At 38.7% G+C, this 23,481-nt stretch overlaps 1 protein-coding gene across 3 annotated transcripts in view; it reads left to right on the forward strand.

Moving 5' to 3' along the window:
* Window positions 1–23,481, forward strand: part of PLA2R1 (phospholipase A2 receptor 1) — a 71,544-nt gene that overhangs the window by 28,727 nt on the left and 19,336 nt on the right. For all 3 annotated transcript variants that reach the window (XM_039494467.1, XM_039494468.1, XM_039494469.1), the window contains exons 9-17: window positions 1,327–1,434; window positions 11,021–11,133; window positions 14,573–14,742; window positions 15,485–15,687; window positions 16,051–16,196; window positions 17,205–17,289; window positions 18,039–18,171; window positions 18,834–18,869; window positions 19,724–19,881. In XM_039494467.1, coding sequence (XP_039350401.1) covers window positions 1,327–1,434; window positions 11,021–11,133; window positions 14,573–14,742; window positions 15,485–15,687; window positions 16,051–16,196; window positions 17,205–17,289; window positions 18,039–18,171; window positions 18,834–18,869; window positions 19,724–19,881 — 1,152 coding nt within the window. The remainder of the gene's footprint in view (window positions 1–1,326; window positions 1,435–11,020; window positions 11,134–14,572; window positions 14,743–15,484; window positions 15,688–16,050; window positions 16,197–17,204; window positions 17,290–18,038; window positions 18,172–18,833; window positions 18,870–19,723; window positions 19,882–23,481) is intronic.

A 23,481-nucleotide genomic window follows, 5' to 3' on the forward strand; every position in this document is an offset into this window, starting at 1 on the left:
TAGCCTTAAAAATCAGTCTTAGGACTGTGCTGATGCACAAACAAAACAAAGAATGAGTCATAACCATTGGGCCTCATTCTCAATAAGAAATGGAATAATGCGATGCGTGCCGAATGGAAGAAGACAAAAATTAGTGGGCAGGTAGTTTTTGTTTCAGTGAAGAGAAAATAATTTAAAATCCATATAGAGTGCATCTTAACTTATTGCATTTAGGTTATTAACTTGAAAGCTCCAAATGAATTTTTTTGATAAAGTATGCCGGTTTCATCTTACTCTCAGTTCTCAGCATTTATAGCAGTTTATGGAACATCTTGTAAAAATATACACCAAGGAGCAGCATATACTGTCTAATCTCACTCCAAGTCATTGGAAGTTTTGCCATTGGTTTTTAATGGCAGCAGGATTGAACTCTAAATCTGCCAGAGATTTTGAGACTGGGAGCAAAATGCATCCTTTAAAAAAAAAAAAAAAGTAAATTACAGTTCCTACTAGCCAAACAAGGATGTCTAAAAACATTCACCAATATTTTATCTGACCAAAGGATAATTTAGTAATGCTCAAACCCACTAATAAACTCTTTCCTTAATGCCATGTGACACCATTTTCAGGTTTTATAGTAAAATACATTTTTGCCAAAGAATCCACTATTCTGCGCAATTATCAGAAATTCTATCTAGTCCCTAATAATTGGCCCAGTCCTGCAAACCCTTCCTCATGTGATTTAATTCTTACTCATGGGAGTAGTCCCACAGAAACCAAGGATTACTCTTAATAACTAAGAACTGGAAGATCAGGCCTAATGTCTTAGATACACATTATTTTTCACCCATTTTGCACAGGTGTAAATGACTATAGAACGTGCAACGTAGCAGAGACCAAGGCACAAAATTTAACTTTTAAAGCATTCATTTTGTGCATGTCAAATAGTTTAAAAATGCCTAGGGGCCCAGACCCACAAACCTTTACTTGCTTGAGTAAAGACCATGCAGCAAAAAAGGATTAATCGTGTCAGGCCCAGTGGTAGCTAAGAAACATCTAAGACATGATTCTGAGAGGGCTAGCAACAGCAGTTCTCATTGGCTTCAGTCAGTTAAAGGGCATTTCATTTTAATATTCAGAGAGACAAATCCGTCTTGCCTTACTCACACAAATAGTATCATTGAAGGTTTTTGCAGAAGTCAGTGGGAAGACTAAACACAGGAATCAAGTGAGGAGAATGTGACTGTTTATTCTCTCATCCAAAAAGGTCTGTCAAATAAGAAAAGAAACTACGTAATCGTGTGTGCGTTTGATTTGGTTTTTTATTTGGTTTTTTTTTTTTGTTAGGCAGGACACTGGCAAGTTAAAAATTGTGAGGATAGATATTTTTACATTTGTAAAATAGCAGGACAGCTTGAAAATTACACGTCCAAGGAGGAATCAGACTGTCCAGAGGTGAGTTTGCATAGTGCTTTTTTTACTTCATAAAATGTGATAGGAAAGCTTTACATATTTGTATATAACTGTTTGTTTTTTCACATTAAAAAATATACTTGAGTTTTCCTAGGAAAAATCTCAATCCTATTGTTGGCTTTAAAAATGTATAAATCAAAGATTAATGTAAGATTTGCAAGGGCTCCTTTTATGGATCACTGCCTTGTCTGAAGTTATGACCCAAGTTCCTGCTTCTTTCTAGATCAAAAGTCAAAATACTCTTGCAGACCATCTGTGCAAATAATGACTGATACATGATGCCCCACCTCTCACATGGTTTTCATAGTTTCAAGTGGAATGTCAGGGTGAAAAATAATCAGGTTTTTTTTAATATGGAGAATGAACTTTTACACTCAATTTGACTTTCCTTTCACTTTTGTAAAGCAAATGGAAAGGCATGAAGCTATCTAAAAGAGAGAAAATAATAGGAATTCAAGGTTTTTAAACTATGTAGTCCAGTGGTAAAACTTTTTTTTGTTTTTGCTACCAGTTTGTTCAACAGACACAATATAAAGAAACATTCTGGGATTGATGGGTTTTGGTGTCCTTGAAAATTGCTAAAAAATTTATAGAGAAGTTTTATAAAAGCTTTTTCAATAGAAATATTTATCCTTTCTTTGGTTGTGAAGGAGTATTTCTGCCCAATGTAATAGTTTCCTCCCCCATCCCCCCTCACTTTTTTTTAATTTATTTTTGTCATTCCCGTTCGATATTTGATTAACAAAGCTATGTGCCAGAGGTCAAGAAACATGACAGATTCAATTTAAATTGGACAAGGGACCAAGCTAAAAAGTTAGGACCTAGATCCAATTTTCCCCCAAATTCAAGTCTGTTAAGAACTTAGATTTCTGTTCAGGCCATTATGGAGCTAGAGACTTTCTGTGATATTTGTATCCACATCTGGAGCCAAATAGAAAATTCCCCAAAGTTAGGGTGCTTGCATAAAGGCATTTCACTTGAGCCAATCTCTATTTTGAGGTATATCAAGTAAAAATATACTATATTATTCTCAGATGTTTTGTCATTCTAAGGTGTGTTGTGCTATGAGTACTCTTAAAAATGAAGTTTAAAAATCTGATCACAGAACAGGTACTGAGTTCACTGAATCTTGTTTCCTTCTTGTGTTTAAAAGTAAAAAATGGTATTATGATGATATCGTTAGCAGGAGTTAATTATTTAAAACCATTGAACTGACAGAATTGTTACAGATGTCTTTTTCTTTCAAAGACCCTACTCCTTCATCTCAGCTCTTGGCCACAGGCTGTTAAGATTCTTGCAGTTTAGTAAGAACATGTCATTTTTTATAATTTATATAGCTGCGAGCACAGGAAAGACCTCATCAAAATCAAGAGTGGGCAACTTTTCTCCCCCATGCTAGTGTATGTGTAAGCTTTCATGTGTATGCTTTAACAAATTAGTAAAGCATTCAAATAGCTGGTGATGAGGCTGATATAAATATTTAGGTTAGATTAAAGTAGAGAGAAGTGAATGGGAGTTTGCTTGGGAAAGGAATGTGCAATTTGGCCTTGTGACCGCATCCATCATCTTTAGGTAAAGGTGGTTCTCATTATTAATTAGAAGTAGCACGACCTTTGATTATCATTCAATAGTGCACTGCTAAATGAAGAACTTGGATTAACATTCAAGTATCAAGAGTTTTGTTGTATTTAGGTCTTTCCATCTACCTGCAGGTTGTGCACATTTATAATTTCTTTGACCCATCAGTCACTAAGCTCTTTTTCGTTCCATTTGAATATTTCACATAAACAGCTATTCTATTAAAAAAAAATTCCTCATTGTGACGGGGCTGTTGATTACAAGTGGTACTGGCAAGTGGTTAGGTCCCTGGGACTCAACTCTCCCCCATCTCTAGTATTGCCTGCCAGTGGTCGCTCCAGCATGTTGGCAATCTCTCTTCGAGTAGATACTGCCACACTGTCTGGAGTGGCTCATGACTGTGAGTGCCTACCTCTGGGCAGACTGTCAGAAAACAGGGCAGACACCCCAAACTGGTGGTATGTTCTATAATTAGATTTCACCAAGCCAGTAACAAATGTGAACTCCTGGATCACTATACCAGTCTTACTGTGGAGTCACAGACAGTCCCCTTAGACTCTCCAGTCTTGCCACTGAGACAAACTGAACTTTGTGATAAAAGTTCAATTAAACCTAAAATCACACCACATCAGGTTTCTCCCAAGAGACCAGTCACTTACCCATAATAATTGGTACTCTAGATCTTACACCAAAGACAATGCTGGCAGCCAATTCTATAGTAAATTAACTAAAGGTTTATTAGCTAAGAAAAACAATGAGTTGTTGGGAGGTTAAAGCAGGTAAAATATATGTACAAGAGAACCATAGTCTATAATTCCAAATGGTAGCAAAATATAATAATCTGCCAGTTTCTTAAAGGTCTCTCAGGGCTATCAGGAATAACTCTGGGTATTTCCGTCTTCTCATTTAGTTATTCTGCCCTGTTAGAATCCAAACTGTGCAGAGATAAAGGGTCTTTCTTTTAATCCATATTTATAGTATCTTCACACAGAAAACAAGCTGACAATGTCGCTACCCAGATGGACTTTTCCTTTGATGAGTGAGGAATGCACATAGCCTCTAATCTCCAACCATCACATAATGGCCACTTGCTTTGAAATTAACATTTTCTGTTAAAGTCTTTAAGTCCTTCATTAGTATTTCACAAGATTTCTTTGGATTATTTAGTTACAGGGGTAGACACAAAGTAAATGTTTGCTATTATATTATAATAGGAACAAATAAGTGAAAACAATACATAACATTCCACTAGTTTTCATAACATTTAAACATCTCAATACACACTTACACATTACTTTGATCTGTACTAATACACAAGTGAATTGCCTGGGGTCCTGATCTGACCTGGTTGTCCAGCATCACAGAGTGTAACTCAGCCCTCTAGCCAGGTCACCCATGAAATCATCCCTTTCTGGGATTGAGTCCAACAAAGTATAGAAGTCCAAAGACCCCCTGACCCCCAAAAAGGAGTTTCCAGCCCAACTGAGGGCCCCCAAAGGCCTCACATCATTACTTCAGGGCTTACAATGTCTTTAATCCCCTTATCACAAGGAGGGAGGGGTTTATACCACCCTCACAGCAGACTTGAGAGCCTACCAGTCTGTCTCCTATTCTATCCTATCTTTTCTCCTCCCCTTTCTGAGCTGTCTAGCTCTATTTTAAACTCCTCCTCCAGCTGGAGCAGGTTCTGCAGGTGCAATAGGGTGAGGCTACATAGACCCAGAACTGCTCCTTCTATCCCAGTGTTGAGTTTATATACCCCATCATGCTCACATTTTTCTTCAGAAAGGTATTCTTAATTTTGTTCCCTCTCTCCTTTGCCCCTCATTGGGGTGAACAGAGCCAGTTTCATTAGACCAAGCCGTGAATGAGAGACACTGAGTGATTTGAGTGTGATTTGAAGGCATTCAACCATTGCAAAAGGCAGTGAAGCACCTCCCAGGATCAGAACTCACATGTCTGACTCATAGGTCATAAATAGTGGAATGTACTGTGGGAGTCGTCTCTTTGCTCTCTGTTATTTTTCATCCTGTAAAACATGCTCAAGCTTGGTATAATTCCTTGATTTCTTTGGGTCTGTTAATTTTTAACTTGATAGAAGCAGTTGTGTGCATTTGATCAAAAGTAGTCAGTAAGTTACATTTTTATTTTGGACTCTTTATCTTGCTGATTAGTTTTCTCTTTCCATCTACTTTGTGCGTTGATTAAATAGATGTTGCATTCCCAAACTGTAGTTTTCTGTATTAGCATAGCTGCCATCACATCATAGAAAATAATGCATTACTAGTAAGAAAGTTAACTTTATTCTTGGTTTCATTCTATGGGCTCTTCCAGGTTTACTTATTCTTCCTTTTCTTTGTCATTGTTGATGTACATTAACTAACTATAGGTAAATTCTGGTAGCTTGTCTCACATCTGATTTTTAATTTATTATGCCTCTTATTTTTCTCTCAAGGATTCTTAGCCCAGGCATGTTTGTTTGTCTTTACAAAGCTTTCTAGTCTTATCTATTTTACTGAGGTTTTTATCTTCTGTTGATTTATCTCAGACTGATTAGCATTAAAAATCTCTTGTGCATCTGATCAGCTGATGCAATAATTGCAGAAATCACTATTTTTCCTCTTCTCTGAACTCATCATGAGCTATTTGGCTCTTCTTAAACTTTTATTTATTTACTAATTCAACTATTTGTTTAACCTGTTATCTGTTAACAGGGAGCAAATGTCTTGTAACAAAGGTCAGCTTCTCTATGGCAATCTGTCCAAAAACAATGATTTTAAGAACTTCCCTTAAACCCTCTTCTGGTAGGAGTTCTGGGGCTGTCAGTTACTTGATAACAGAGAGAGAAGTGAGAGACAAGGTGAGTGAGGTAATATATTTTATTGGACCAACTTCTATTGGTGAGAGAGACAAGCTTTTGAGAAGTTGGTCCAATAAAAGATATTATTTCACCCACCTTATCTCTCTAATATCCTGGGGCTAACACAGCTACAACAACACTGCATACACATATATCAGTGGGCAGTTATGGTCTCAGTAATTTAACTGACATGTTCAAAGCTACCATAGCACTAAAACGGGCATTTCTCTTATTTACTGCTTGTCACTTGTGGTAAAAAGGGCCCATCTCCCAATACTGATACTATTAATGTTACCATGCCTGCCGAAAATAAGATAGGAAAGAAGGAGGTGCATTTAAGGAGTGAAATGCCAAGTACAATTGATGAACAAAAATGAAATAGAGACAAGGTGGGTGAGGTAATGTCTTTTATTGGACCAATTTGTGTTGGTGAGAGAGACAAGCTTTCCAGCTTACACAGAGCTCTTCAGGTCTGGGGAAATGTACTCAGTGTGTCACAGCTAAATACAAGATGGAACACATTGTTGAGCATAAGTAATGAGCACATATTTCAGGGGACTCTTCAAGGTGAAGTGACCTGTTAACAACCTGGAAGCTGGTGCGGGGGATTGTTAGTGGGTTATAGATTGTTGTAATGAGCCACGATTTTTAGTGTCTAGCAAAGTTATGAATTTAAGCTCCAAGGATTGTTCATCTGTGGGTGAATACTTCTCACAAAACGTTCACTCTATATCTGAACTTCAGTCCTCATTCTCTAAGGAAATCTGCAAAACACTACAAAAATGTGCCTCATATGGAAGCAATTCCATACCCCTAATCATTTTTGTTTCCCTTCTCTGTACTTTTTCCGATTCTAATAAATCTTTTTTGAGATGGAGAAACCAGAACTGCATGCAGTATTCAAGTTGTGGTGTACAATGGATATATGCAGTGTCATTGTGATATTTTCTGTCTTTTTATCTATCCCTTTCCTAATGGCTCCCAACAATTTGTTAGCTTTTTTGACTTCCATTGAACACTCAGTGGATGTTTTCAGAAAACTGTCCACGATGACTCCAAGATCTTTCTTGAGTGGTAACAGCAAATTTAGACCCGATCATTTGGTATGTATAACTGGGATTATGTTTCCCAAGGTTCACTACTTTGCACTTGTCAACATTGAATTTCTACTGCCATTTGGTTGCTTAATCACCCAGTTTTTGTGAGATCCCTTTGTAACTTGTTACAGTCAGGTTTGGACTTAGCAATCTTGAGTAATATTTTGCTGTCGGCAAACTCTGCCACTTCACTATTTATCCCCTTTTCCAGATCTCTTATGAATATGTTGAACTGCACAGGTCCCAGTTCAGATCCTTGGGGGTCCTGCTATTTACCTCTCTCCATTTGTGAAAGCTGACCCTTTATTCTTACCCTTGTTCTATATCTTTTACCCACTTACTAATCCATGACAGGACCTTCCCTCTTATCCCATGACTGCTTACTTTGTTTAAGAGCTTTTGGTGTGAGACCTTGTCAGAAGCTTTCTGAAAGTCCAACTACACTATATTGACTGGATCATCCTTGTCCATGTGCTTGTTGAGACCCCAAAGCATTTTAATAGATTGGCGGGGCATGACTTCCCTTTACAAAAGCTCTGTCAACTCTTCCCCAATGTGAACATCTTGGGATGAAAAAAATTAGAGCTGTGTAATAGCTATAATGTGCTTCATTTATTTTATCCTGCGGTATTGGCATTTAAAAAAAATTGAAGACAATTAAAAGTATTACTGTATTTGAAAACAGAGCAGGAAAATAATACGAAGTAAATAACAAGAAGGATGATTTGCCTTATCAAAGGTCAGCATTGAGGCCACTTTTAGTATTAAGTAAACATTCCATTTTCAGTTTAAAACAAAAATCATACAGCTGTAACATATAATACTGTGACAGGGTACAATCTGGACTGATGAATAGCTGTGTTCCCTCAATTCTCCAAGCTGAGGTGCCTTTTACACTGTTTCTCTGTGACAGCTACCACTCCTGGTCTGCTCTCACACAGCTTCCAGCATGTAAGTTACCCCCCGTTATATTGTATGAGTGCTATAGCAAGCCACCCTTGAATTACACTGCAGTACAACACCTGCAGTCCCAGTCCCAGACTTTCTCCCAGAAATATGTCTTGTACTGCTTTGTAAAAACAAGAAGCTAATGGTTTAGAACAATAAAACAATTTTATTAACTACAGAAAGATTTTAAGTGACTACACATAATGAATAAAAGTCTCAATTGATTATACGAAAATAAAAGTAAAACACAGCTAATGCCCAGTTTAATAAACTAAGTCAATTCAAAGCAAGGATCTCTCTGACCACATGTTTCAACAATATTACTTGCTGAATTTCTTTCAGTCAGGATCCTTCCCCCAGTCCAGTGCTGATTCCTTTGTTCTTCAAGTGTTGTCAATGCCAGGGGTAGAGAGAAAGGGAGAGATCATTTAGGGTGTCTGCTCTCTCTTCTTATAGTTCTTTCCTTTCATTGAGAATCATCTCCAGCTAAGGTTCAGGAGACAGAAAGGATATGTGGACAGGAAACCCCCAGTTGTTTCTTTGTCTAGATGTAATTTTTTGCCCACATCCTCTTTCCTGCCAAAGAATGGCCACTTAACCAGGTGCTGGTCCATTTGATTTTGTTGACACCTCTCTGAGGCACTAGCTAGCCTTTTGTCTCTGGGAAACAGGTTTGTGACTGCTCTCCAGACTTGGAACATGTCTTAGTAATATCATACAGTAGAATATTATAACTTTACATACAATGTTGCCACACACATCTTACCAGGACAATAATGATCAGCAAATTATGAGTTTTCAAATGATACCTCATAAGACATACTTTGCACAAAAAATATCATAATCTTATAAAAGGGATAAACATAGGGGTACAGATGGTCATAAATACCAGCTCAGTTGAATCAACATGCAATGTTTCTTACATTTTTTATATTCTACATCAGTAATGAGTTATCACAACTATAAACTAACAAGCACAATTAAACACTTCATCCCAAAATGACATCTCTAAATGTCCTGGCGTGTACCCCCAAGATTCAGTAAGTAAACTCATTACCCTGTATTGACTATGTTGCCTGATCTGTTCATTATGTATTAATTCCCAGTTAGTATTCTGTGGTTTGACAAGGTTCTGCCTCATGATCAGATCCAGAAATATTAAGGCTATTACAAGGAATCTCATGTGCCCGAAGGAAACAGTTGGTTACATTTCAGAAAGATGTTCTGTCTTTTTAATATTTTTATTAGCACAGTTAGCAAAATCACAAACACTCCAACCCAGCAAAGCAGAAAAATAATATAAGATGGTCAAAACATCCCACATATGAGCATCCATATATTCTCACCACTCTCTGCAGAAAAACCCTAAGCGTTAGTCATCATCCTCACTGTCCCCACCATTGGTGGTCATCATGGCATCTCCCAAGGTATGCAGGCCAGGATCAGAGGTGGATTATGGTTTTGTGGGGCCCTGGGCCAGAGCAAGTGCCCCCCGACCCCTTCCATCTGCAGTCCCCTCCTCCCCCGGTGCTCCTGCCGGGGAGCAGGGTTGGGCACAGGGGCTTTCCCCGCCTGCCCAGTGCTTTTGCTGGGTGGGGGAGCAGAGTTGGGGTGTGAGGGCTTGCCCTGCTCCCTGGTAGGAATGCTGGGCAGGCAAGTTGAGTGTGTAAAGCTGCCCATTCCCCAACTCCACTCTCCAGCAGGAGCAAGCCCCAGCACCCTGACCCTGCTCCCCAGCAGGAGCGTCAGGCAGGCAGAGTGGGTCGGAGTGCAGGGGTGCCCATTTTTCCAGGGCCCACCAAGTAGCCAGGGCCCCTGGGCATTGGCCCTGTTGGCCCAGTGGCTAATCCGCCACTGGCCAAGATACAGCTTTTATAATATGTTACACTGATGTCCACTTTGCCTAATGCATATTCAGTAGGGGTTTCAGCCCCTTTTCCTTATCTGTATTTCCTCACCCTAAGGTGAGGAATGTAGGGGTGCCCTTCTCCCTTTTAGGTTACTCGGCCTTTTACCTCAAGCTCATTTGTACATCAGTTAGCTGCCATGGCATTCTTGTTGTTGGATATCTGCTGATGTTCCTAACTTAAATTATCTGAAGCTGGCATAATCAGGCATCTTGTGGTTAGCTGTCTTCAGTTCAGTGTTACTTACTTATTACAGCATTCTGTCTTGTGATATCTTATGGTCTAGGGTTACACCAGGTTAGCTGTTTATGATAAGGATTTTTTGGACTTAGACCTTGATTAGTTTAGCTAATATATTATTTTACAGTCCTTGCAGCTTGTAGGTTCACTGTGTTAATGCTTTAATTTATACCTATGCCTTACCTAGCAAATACACCTCTACCTCAATATAACGCTGTCCTCGGGAGCCAAAAAATCTTACCGCATTATAGGTGAAACCGCATTATAGTGAACTTGCTTTGATCCACCGGAGTGCACAGCCCTGCCCCCCCGGAGCACTGCTTTACTGCATTATATCCAAATTCGTGTTCTATTGGATCACGTTATATTGAGGTAGAGGTGTACTTATACCTACAGGCTACAAATCACAGATCATTAAATAAACTTTTTATGAAATATTTTTCATGTTTAATGGATTGAAACTCTCAGTTTTTGATTCTGTAAAATTGGGATACATCTTCTTACCTACCTCTCTGAGATACAACATTCTTTTTTTAAAAAAAGAATAGTGGTATTTAACTTAATATTAGCTTCTTGTTTTTACAAAGCAAAGTCAGTGACACCAGCCATATTTCAATATGTATTCAGTAATCCTTTTCTTTCTTGTATTATATTTGTATTCATTTAAAAGTAGATCAAAAACAACTCCGGTTTATGAACGGAGTAGCTCATCACATGATAGCAGGAACCAGAGGGCTACTGAAAGCCCGGCTCATCAGACTGTCAGTCAAGTATGGTCACAAGGACCCCACCAGAGCGAAAAGGAAACGGGCACATATGATAACATAATTAATGATGATTACATAGAAAGTACAAAGAGAGATCACTTGCTTAACAACCAAACCAATTGTGCATATATATTATATATATGATATATAAATAACCCTTTTTTTTTTAAGGGATGGGAGAGACATGGTGGATTTTGTTACAAAATCGACAATACCCCTCGAAGTTTTGACCATGCTTCCAGTGGCTATTACTGTCCTCCTTCACTTGTAACAGTAACAAACAGGTAGTTAATCCTATTAGACAGTGTAAAGATATTTGTAACAAATGTTATTCTAACTTAAAAAAACCATAGAGGAAATGTTACTATTTATAAATAATACTACATAGATTAATGACTGACTAAAATCAAATGTTCATTTTGTCATTGTTTCCTTCCCAAGTCGGGATTAAGTTTGTTAGAGTGCAATTACTGACCTGGTGGACTGTGTGTGGGTGGGGGCAGGTTCCTACAGAAAATTTCAAGTTTTTTTGAAAAAAAATCAAAATCCAAAATACTTCCATTCTGAAATGCCACCATAGTGCTTCACTCTGCAGGGTGGGGGTGGGGGGTTAATACTTCAGGTCCCTCAAGTTCTCATACTCCTCTATAGGCTGGACTCCTTGATCAGACTCCTATGAGGCACTAGGGCAGCATTTTAAACTGAAAGCATTTTGGGTTTTAGAATTCATTTTTTGACAAATAAAAGAGAAAAATTTCCATTGAAGTGGAAGATTGCATTTTCATTTAAACAGTTTTTTTTTCCAAAAACAAAATCTGATTTCTGTGAAAATTTTCTATCAGCTCCACTTTCTATATAGCCAGTGGTGAGAGCTGGGGAAAAAAAAGTTGATACTCTTCAGTCAATTATAAAGTATATTAGTGTAGATACACTACTGGTCAATGATACATAGGTGTAAATGTTGTAAGGGGGTTCCTAGCTTGTCAAGATTTATTTTACCACAAACACATTAGTTTTGATTCTCTCCAGAATTAGTTGTGTGGAAAAGTTGGAAAAAAACTGCCAGTGCTAACAAGGCTTGTGAGCACCTTTGCTCCAAGGAAACATTTAGGGTGTCTGAGGACAAATGGCTTGAGGAGAAACCCTTTTACAGCATACGTGTTCTAACCCTGTATCCAATTCTTTTCTGTTACTGTAAGAGCAATACAAATGATCAGTTACATAGGAGTTTATTAGGCTGTCAAAAGATACAATTGGGTAACTGACCTCTAAACTTGACCCATGGAATTGATTCATACAGAACCATAACTAGGCATTTTAGCAGCCGGGGACAGCAAACGTAATTGTGTCTTTTACCATTTTTATCATAATTTTTCCTCCTAGAGGCAATGTGGGGAGGGCACGTTGGGTCACATCCCCCCTGGTTGCTCCCCAGACTGGCTGGGTAGCCCACTGAGGTGAGTCAGATTGGAGGTGGAACTCCCTCCCTGAGCCCCTTTACATGTCACCTCCATTTCTGCCCCATTTTTCCGACCCTGCAGCTTTGCGCCATGGGTGGTTCCCCACTCGCCCCGCCCTGGTTTCATAGAATTCTTGGAAATGTGGGTCACCAGTCACTGCTATTGTGTCTCCTTTTTTTGCTCCCTTTATGAAATTGCTACCACTCTATGGTAGTAAATTACACAGGGACAGATGCCTGGTTTAGTGGAAATTGAGTTTACTTTGCAGGATACGACTGTAAAGCCTTGATCCTGAGCACTCTGGCCTCACTTCAGCAAACCAATAAACTACATGCTTGACTTTAGTAGAACTACTCTTGCTTAAAATTAAGCACATTTTTCAGTTCTTTGCTGGATTGGGGCTGGAGTCCTCAGCACCTGGCTGGATCAAGCTCTAAATAAGTAATGTTCAAATATGCATAAAATATAAGGAAATACTTTATTTTTAACCTTTTTATTTGATCATTATTTACACACATGAACTTTCTGTACAAATATTAACAAAGCGTACTCATATCCTGCATTTGTTACCATTAAGAGACCTCTTCGTGTTTGGTGAACCTTTTCTCAACTGTCCATTTATCTTTTCAAAATTGAAAAATGTTAACTAGAAATGATAAAACCTATTTGATCCTGGATGTGGAGGAATAGGGACCTGTCTGCATATATGGTGGGAATGTCTTACCATAATAATATTTTGTAGAAAAATAATAAATAGAATTTTTCAATATAACTAAAGTTAGGCTACCCACAGAATCCATAGTTGTTCTAGTAGGTTACAGTCTAAAGGAGATGATTGAATGGGGTGGGAAGTAAGACACATTTATAACACAGTTACTTCTAGCAGCCAGATATGTGCTTGCTCACTTTTGGAAAAGAATAGATTCCCCCAACGTTAGTGGCATAGAGAAATAAAGTAGGAGAAACCCGTTCAGTTGAAAAAATGACAGAAGACAGTGGATTCTTCTCTTCTTCTGACAGTGACATTGTTTTTTCTATAAATAATTATTATTTTAGTAGTAGACAAATAATGATGTGTGTGAAGAGAAAAAGATCCTGCCTGCTGCTGCTGCATGCATCTCTCATTAGCATCAAAAAGAAATTGGGGGACACTCTCACCACACTGCACAGGTGTGATAACTGTTCATCACTTCCACATTATCATTGTTTCAGACACTGGTTTCCAGTTGCCATATTGCACTAGCTGAGAAAATAGTAGTAAACATGGCATTTTATTTATTGTTTAGGTTCTTGGTCCTGATGTGACAACTACAAACACATTTCTCCAGAATTAATGATACTTGGAAGATCCTAAATTATCATAATCTCTGGCAATAAAGAGCATATTACTAAGAAGGAGGATTGTGGGGATGGAGGAAAAGCAAAAAGTCATAAATAAAAAAATTAATGAATAGTAGCTACATAGGCCCAAATCCTACTAAGATGTATGCACGTTTAACTTTACACTCTGACCATTCCCATGGAAGTCAATAGTTCTCTCAGTGCCTAAAGTTAAGAGTATGTAAGTCTCTGCAGGATTGGGTCCTTAATGCACTGTATGTAATTTTATAGGAAGCTGATTAAATGTTGATAAGTTAAGGCATTTATTTGTATAATGCTATACCAATAAATTATATTTATGTAGTAAAAGCAGGATTAAATATACCATTTATTAATATAAAAAAGCTTCTTCAGCCACAGAACATCTTCATCTGCAAGTGTCAGAGCTATTGGTGTAGTGCCACTAGTTACTCAGTGCCACTGGAGTGTCCAAATCAAATCCTGAAAAAACATTGTTGTGACAAGTCTTTTCTTTTTTTCCCCTCAATATTCTCTCTGTAACTCCCTTTGAACTTCTCTGCACCACTCCTCCCTCATCATGCATATGAAGAGTCTCATTGTTGAGCTCTGCGTTATTTATCAATAATGCCTTCTGAGTGTTATATTTTCTTTCCATATATTGTACCATAAGCATTGAGGTTATTGCTTTATATGCAAATTAGATAGCTTAAACGATTGTTTTGTATAGCATTTGGGCATATGCGATAATAGCCAAATTCTGCCTGTATTGCAAATACATGACTGACATTTATTAGGAAGTGTAGATGGCTTTGGATATTTCTCTCTTTTTTGCATTATTCAAAATATTTCATGAGAATTATTCACTGAAATGTGAATTAGGGTATCTTATTCTGACAAGATTTTGATCTTGACCTTTTTAAAGATTTGAACAAGCGTTTATCAACAGTATGATTCGTAGCATGGTGGAAACTGATAACACCTATTTTTGGATAGCCCTACAAGACCTTAACAATACAGGAGAATACTTCTGGCTAACTACAGAGGAGAAGAATCAGCCTGTGAGCTATACAAACTGGAACAAGCATCAGCCAAGTGAGTAATATATTGTAGTGATAAATGACAACTTCTCGTTAAATTCTAATATCTCCCACTATATTCTTGAGCCAGAATTACTTTTGCCACCCTTTTACGTAGCCAACATCACTTTTCTTCCTTCACTCTGCCCAAGACATGTGTAGCATTAGGCTCACTTTGGATCAGACTGTAATTTTACAATCTGCCCTGAGGAAGGGATGGCACATAACAGCACATCCCCATGAGCAATATACTCCCCACTGTGCACCCAGCCAGGTAATCTGTCCAGCTATGAAGGTTTGGGGGGGAGGTACAGCCAAAGGACCTCCTACAGTCGGCTTCCTCCCAGCCCATTTCCTCACAGCCAGCAGTATTAGGCTTCCCACTCCCCTGTGTGATTGAGTAAAGGCTATAATAATGTAGCCCCTTATTTCCAGTCTCAACCAATCCATGGAGTCTCAGGCATGGCACAAATCATACTCATTCCAGAATGAGTTCTCAGTGCTATCATATCGTTGATCGAAGAGTAAAATCTACAGTTGTGTGATCGTTTAATGGACGGTCCAATAAAAGATTTTACCTCAGCCACCTTGTCTCACTAAAGGTTGAGTTTATTAGGAAAAATGGTTTAAATCTATTTAATTTGATACCTTTCGGCACCTCATAGAAAGATGGCCATTACTAATTCATAAAACTATGTCCTGGTTGGGCACCGAATGTTTTGTTCTGATGCTGAATACTCTTGTTTTCCTTGCCTTAGGCCATTTTGGAGGGTGTGTTGTTGTTCGCAGAGGGCAGCCTATTGGTTACTGGGAGGTGAAAAACTGTAAAAGCTTCAAAGCTATGTCATTGTGTAAGCAAAAAATTGAATCATATGAAGAAAATGAACCTAATTTTGAAGAACCTTTGGATGTATGTTATCCTGGATGGGAATCAGAATCTAACCTGCTCAACTGCTACAAGGTAAAAAAGGGTTCCCTAAATCTCTTGATTTGTTTCAGGATTTTACCTATTGTTCCAAACAACATTGTTTAAAAGAAAATTCTTCATTTAAACTTAAAATTCTAAATTTTCTAAAAGAATCCAAGACTCCTTGTTGCACTTGATCTTTTCTCCATTGGACTGGGACTGCAAACTTATCAGTACCATTTTATACAGCATTTCAGTTAGTGAAAGCCAAGGTAAGGTTAGTGTCAGAAACAGACCGGGCAAAATGACTTTTATTGCAAGGGCAAATTGCACTTCCTTAAAATAAATATATATATACAAAGCCACCCAAAATCAGTTTTGTTCTTAAATGTGTGGTGGTTCTTATTTTATATGCAGGTATTTCACAATGAGAAAGTCCTGATGAAAAGAACATGGGATGAAGCAGAAGCATTATGCCAAGATCTTGGAGCACATCTTGCCAGCTTTACCCATGTGTATGAAGAGGATTTTTTGAACACGTTTTTAAACAAAATGTTTGATCGGTAAACATGTATTTATAAAATTTAATATCACCAAAGATTTTTTTAACAAACAGTACTCTCTGTGCGTCTACATCCTCATCAACAGTGGCCAATAATTGACTTAAATCTCCCTCGCTGACTGAAGTGAAGTTGCAAATGAATTTGTTCTTCCAAAAGAAGCACAATAGCAACATTCTAATGTAATTCCTTTTAAAGACCAGCTTTATTTGTGGTAGGGCTGGAACAAGTCTTACCATAGTCCACTATTTTTCATCATGCTCATGATAAGGTGGTCTGTTTATTAATCCTAATGATTTTTAAAGGGTCTGTTGCTGCTCCCATTGACATCCATTGATTTGAATGAGAGTAAGAGCAGGCCCTAGATTTGGAATCTTTCAATAACAAAATACATTGAAAAAGCATAAGATGTGGTCAGATGGCATTTTATTGAGCAATGCATACCCAGGAGATTTTACTCAGTGTTTTCCTAATAATCTTAATGCATGTGATTGTGTCTTTCTGTTGTTGCTAGCTCCCAGCTACTGAAACAGCCTATTAAACCAAATGAGTTACTCCTCTATCGTAAGTGGCTAGAGATTGTGCATTTTGATGGTGAAAGTCCTGACAATTTGCTATATTTTTTATGTCAAGATGTGCCCCGTGTGGCCCAGATCCTTATCAATAGTTTACTCTGTGAATATTCATTAAAGTCATTGTAACCACATGAGTAACTTCTCACCAGTGGGAAAAGGGACTTCGCCATCTGACCCAATATTTTTTACATTGCCATTTTTTAAATAGGTCACTTAGTATTTTTTTAATCAGAGAAACAGAAATTATTTTATTGATGCCAGCAACTCTGCAGAACATTCCTAAGAACTCTAATAAATACATCACAGTTTGACATATCTCAATTACCAGAATTTGCTATTTGCAGGCTATTTATACATTTTAAAATGCTTTATGAAGCTAGACAAGACAAACATATCAGCAATGTTCTTCAGCTGTTTTCTTTTTTGTCTGTCACAGGGCTGAAGAAAGACAATTCTGGATTGGATTTAATAAAAGAAACCCTTTGTCTGGAGGAACATGGGAATGGTCTGATGGAACTCCTGTAAATACTCATTTGCTATATATTCTAAGGACCTATTAAATTATTTCTGAGCATGAGACCACAATTTAAAAATAAACCTTCCAAATAGCCAAACTGTGTGGCCGGACAAAACAGACTCTTCCTTCACACGCATCCACTTCACTAACCGTAATCTGCTTTTGAATTAACAGATCTAGTCACATCTCTTGTGCCACATCTTAAATGGTGGCAAGTTTTGACTTTGGCGTACACAGTGGGGGAATATTATTTGAAATGCTCCATGGCATTCAAAAGTACTAAAGTGTTTCAAGGGCATGAAGAGACTCCCAGTAAAAAATATAATCATTAGAATTGTATCCAGAAACATACTACAGCAAAAGCACTCTCTATACTAACGATGAAAATAAGTGCAGAACATAAATACAAAATGCAAATTATGCAATACTTTGAACACAGAGGAAAAATGACATTAGACATGAGGCAGCCCCTGTCAGGAATGGCAAAAAGTTACTGTTTAATGCTACTCAGTTAGCTATATGAAAAAGGGTTTGAAAATGAGCAAGGAGTACTGAATAGGGCCAAGGAAGAGAGTAACTGTGGACCCCATTTTAAGAGTTCTTCACCATACTTCAGGTACCCCAAGTTTATTAGTTTTCTAATGGTGCAACGTATACGTTTCAAAACACTTACATTTAATTTTGTATTAAAACTTTTAAACATCTTATCTGGGAATCTCAGTAAGGGCTGAGGAAAGCATTGGTCTTTTGCAGGTTGTATCTGCATTTTTACAGAGCATATATGTTGAAGATGATTCAAGAAATTGTGCTGCATACAAAGTAAATAGAACAATCCTGCCATTGCATTGCAATGGGAAGCGTGAATGGATATGCAAAATACCAAAAGGTAAGAGTCATTAAGCTATATTTTAATTTATGTATGCTACTTATAATTAGTCATTATGAATCATAGAATATCAGAGTTGAAAGGGACCTCAGGAGGTCATCTAGTCTAATCCCCTGCTCAAAGCAGGACCAATCCCCAGACAGATTTTTGCTCCAGATCCCTAAATGGCCCCCTCAAGGATTAAACTCACAACCCTGGGTTTAGCAGGCCAATGCTCAAACCACTGAGCTATCCCTTCTCCCTGAAGAGACAGGGGAAATGTTATGGGTTATAGAATTCTCTTATTCCATGCCAGAACTGTGTTGATGTCGATGGGTGTTCTGCTGCATAGAATGAAAGCAGGACTGTAGTACCCTTAGATTTTGGATTGAGATTGGTGTTCCATTTGCTGAATGGCCTTCAATGTGCACATAGTTTAGAAATGACCTATACTGATGAGCAGTATGTGGTGATGAATGTTCAGCTGAAAATCTAGAACAAGTGCCTTACCTTGTTGCTGAAAAGTGTCATGTTAGTTTAAAAACTATGTGCCCAATATTTATTTTATTCCCTCTTGAATTTTCTACCTGACCAACAAAAGAAGTAATATAATTTTTTTTGTTAAATTTTACTGTATGATTGGTGTGTGAAATTATTGTTTCTTAATTATTATTTCTTTACAGGTGTTAAGCCAAAGAGTCCACAGTGGTACATAAATGGTATGAAAAAGGACATTTTAGTTTTCACATCTTGAAAAGCTATTATGTGGAATTATATATTTAAGCTCTGAGTTAAAATAATTAATATGTTAAACTCCCATTAAGTAACGTTGTAAGAATTATTGATCTCATTGCTTCTATAAGGCCCAATTTTGCCACTCTTAGGGCTGATCTTCACTCAGGGAGATCAGCACTGCTGCAGTTGATGCAGCAGGCATCGAGTTAGCGGGTCTTCACTAGACCTGCTAAATCAACGGCAGAGTGCTCTCCAGTCAACCCCGGTATGCCAGCTCTCTGTGAAGAGTAAAGGAAGTCGACAAGAGAGTGTCTCCCATCGATGTAGCGCAGTGAAGACACTGGGGTAAGTCGACCTAAGCTATGTCGACTCCAGCTATGTTATTCACATAGCTGGAGTAGCATAGCTTAGGTCAACTTACCCCCATAGTGAACACAAGCCCCAACTCATAGTGGGAGTACTCAAGTAAGATACTACTCAACTAAAGATATCAGAATCTAGCCAAGAGCAGATGGTGCAGGAATTTGGTATCCTCTGAGACTCATTAAAATCAATGTGCCAAATTCTGCCTTTGCTTATATGCCATGCAGCCCCTGTAATGTCATTGGAGTTGCATGGGGTATGATTCAGGCCAGAATTTGACTTAGTATCTCTGTCAGTTGGTAATATATGATAGATCAAAGTTAATGAGAGGGTTTTTTATAATGGAATCTTCGTCTTGTGATATATAGTATATTCAGATATATGTTTTGTTAATTGCAAAGAATTTTCCATGTAAGAATCCAAAGGAAGTCTTAAACCTTGTGCTACACATTTCAATTTTTTGCTTCTATTTTAGAACCACCATGGTCTTACTATCAAGGAGCAGAATACCTCTTTCATATTAGTGCCTCAGAGTGGACCATCTTTGAGTTCATCTGTGGTTGGCTTCGTGGTGAAATAGTCACAATACAATCCTCTAGTGAACAAGAATTTATTCACAGTAGAATAAAACAGGTAACAAGACAAACCTTTGCAAAATTAAATTTCAATACCAATAACATCTCTTGGAATTTCTGGTTTTCAGTTGCCTTTTATAAAAAGTTGAAAGTCATATTATTTTAGAAACAATTCTGCTTATATTATTACTATTATCTTTACCTCTTACTTTATCATTATAAAGGATCATCCTGCTGTATGTTAGTAACCTTTTGAGCGGGGGGGCGGGGGAGCAGTGGTAGTTGCAGTGGTCTGAGCCAGGTCAGTTTGCTGCGTAAGTGTCAAGAGAAACAAAAAACAGCTCCTTACTCCAAAGTTGTGGAAGTGCTTGGGAAGTGCTGAGTTCATGTAAAGGAGCTTCCCACACTGCATGCACTGTACCTATTTTATCATAAGCTTCTCCCTCTTTGTTCCACTCATCCCTCTGTGTCTGTGCAGGCCATAGGAGTTGTTGCAGCTTCGTTGAGTCCAAATTTGCCATCATGGTTCCTAGCTCACTCACAGAGGTGGGCTATGGATGCAGTTGCATAAGGCCAGATTTAGTCTTATACAGTTGCACAACAATGCTCTCTTGTCATATAGTAAATTGTAGCTGGCCTTTGGGTAATGATACTAGAGAACATATTGAGGGCTTATCTACACGGTGAGGGAATGCACTGTATGGAGGAGTGACTTCTAAAGTGCATTAAGGTATTTTACATTAATTGATAGAGACTGCTGGTGCTCCCTAAAGGTTCTCTGATATGTTTTAATGTAGTACTGTTTCAAACAGCACTACTTTAAAGTGCACCAGCAGAATTTACATGGACCGATTAATGTGCAGCATTAATGTGGGATGGATATAACTTTCTGCAGCTCAGCATCTCTCTCAGTTCTGGTATGTATGGGCTATTCTCCTGTCTGCAGTTTTGGGGGCATTTCAATTCTGTAATACAGTCCTTGCTGGTTACGTTCCTTACTCTGGATTGCATCCATATCTTCTGTCTCAGCAGTTCAGTGGTGGTTCACTTTGCTCCCAAGCATTTCTTTTCCAGCTTTAATTTTAATTGATTTTTTTGGGAAGTAATGAGCAACCTTTACTCTCCCTTCCTCCCATTCCCATGAGCAATGTTGTGGTCTCAGTCACAGCTGGATCCAGCCTCCCTACTAGACTTTTCTGCTCCTTTTCAGGCATGTCAGAGTTGCCCAGAACTCACCAGGCTAATCAAAGTGGTATTCCCATATGTGAGGCAGCATTTATAGGTTCTCCAGAGGGTGAATTATGACCTACCTGTTCACAGCCAGCCAACCCTCGCTCTGCCAGGGCACAGGGCCTTAGAGTTGGACTGGCATGTTGGGTTCCCCGCCCTGAGGAGCTGCGACTCCAATGCAGAAAAGCCCAATGTGCATACGCAGAACATGTCAGGGAGAGAATCCAAGACAAGGGGAATGCCAGTCAGCCAGCTCTGGAGGCAAGTCCCAGCACAGACCTGAGCCATAAGAAAAAAACCCTTAAGGGGCACCATGTCATTCCCGCCTTCTCACACACACCCCTGACCCCCAGATAACGAAGTGCGTCCTAAGCTCCTTGGGGAAAGAGGCAGGCTCCTACACAGCTCCCCTTCTTCCCAACAGCAAATCCAAGGACTCTAGCAATGAGACCTCATCTCCCAGGCCCGGTGCCACATTTGGCTACACCCCGCAAGACAGTCACTCCAAACAAATCTTGTGCTCATCCAAATTCACAGGTGCTCCCCTGTTTGTGGGAAAATTGGAGTGTGGCGGTCGGTGCTTCCAAACCAAAACCATCTCTCTCCTCCCCACACAGTCACTATCCTGTCTGCTAGATGAGTTGGCAACTTTAACAGGAACCTAATTGTGTGTTCCATTTTGAGAAGGTGCTGATAAGGGCCCCAGAATCTTTCTTGCCAAAGGTGAACTCATCTTCTCATGTCTCACAGGAGATGATCCATCATTCTGTCCAACGCCATAGCCTCCTACAGAAAAGCTGTGGGGGAATATGGATGGTTCATAAAGCACTAAGAATCTATATCAAATGTAATGAATCAACAAGAAGACTGGGCTTCTTGTTCAAGTCCTTTCATCCAAAGTGCCAAGGGCTCTTGCTATTAAAACGATCCCTGGACAGATGGATCAGGTTATGCATTGTAGAGGCATAGAAGACATCAGGTTCATCTGTTGCTGGTGGAGTCAAGCACCTTTCTTGAGGTTTATGATGACTGCATGAGCAGAAAGAATCTGTGTTTTCGTTGCAGAGATCTACAGGGCAGCAACATGGTTCTCTGTTAACACCTCTATTGGATACTACAAGGTGGATTTTCTGTCCTCTTCAGAGGCCTCCTTTGGCCAGAAGGTGCTACATGCCACTTTGGCAATTAATTTTGGGAGGTGTTTTCCATATCTCATTTGACTTTATTATTCCTCCCTACTTCTGTTCACTGCTTGTTATTTCTCATACATCTCATGAGAAACACTGGGCTGCAGAATGGGCAATTTCATACTTGATAATTTCCTTTCTGATAACAGCATCTTCCACAAGTCTACCTTCCCTGGATGGCTGCTTACCCAAGGAGCGAAATTTAATTTTTATATCTACAATTTGTAGGCCTGTTAGCCTCCTATACATGGTTTACTGGTTGGCATTGGAGCTATTGTTGTTAATTGTATTCTATGAGGCTTTTATACAGCTTGGAATGAATCATGTGGTGGCAAGCTGGAGAAGGAGACCTGACCAGCTGAGGTTGTTATAGCAGCATTGAACTTCACCCAGAAACTGCAGACAGCAGGGCAATAACTCATATGTATAAGGATTGTGGGAGATGCTGCTAGCAGAAAGGAAATTATCAGGTAAGAAATTTCTGCTGAATGCTTTGAAGTCCTCTTCTTAAGCATACATCTCTAAAGAGGTAATTGAAGGGCTGTAGTTACTTCTCAGCAGTACTGAGCAGGAATCGGTAATGCACAAGCTTCCCACTCATTAAGCAGATCCAGAGCTGGCTGCTTTAGACCTTGCACAACAGATCAACTTTTCCTCTGAATAGACCTTCCAGGGTGTCACTCCCAATTCCCATTCTTTAGAATGCTGCATACGATTTCTTCTGAATTAGAGTACTTTGTTACTAAGGTAACTTGTATGAAAACCGGATTTTTGCTTCTAAATTATCATAATTCTCATTTGTATATGAAATCAGAATCTCCATAGCAATCGTTGTGATGTAATAAGCAGATTATTATTATTTTAAATGGAGGACATAGCTGCAGAAACAGATGAATTCCCAAGAAACAAACAGCCTGTTTTCATTTAAATGTCGTTAGTAATAAAGAATGAAGGAAGAAAAATAAAGAAAAACACATAATAGCTATGATTCTGATGCCTTAATAAGAGCAATACTACACTCTGCAGCACTAATTTAAAAGATCACCAACCACTGCTGAGCCAAAAAGATATCAAGCTGTAATTGTTAACTGTCTACTTTTACTTTCAGCGTGTAAAGTCCTCTCTGCTTTTACCTTAAAAAGTAAAACAAAAACCTAAGCAGATTGTTTGTTTCTTAATGCGATAGGATAGGACTTACTAGCCTGTTTTCATCTGTAGTAGACAGTGAGAATTTTCACGCA

Source organism: Mauremys reevesii, linkage group 11 (genome assembly GCF_016161935.1).
Source record: "Mauremys reevesii isolate NIE-2019 linkage group 11, ASM1616193v1, whole genome shotgun sequence".
Lineage (NCBI taxonomy): Eukaryota > Metazoa > Chordata > Testudines > Geoemydidae > Mauremys > Mauremys reevesii.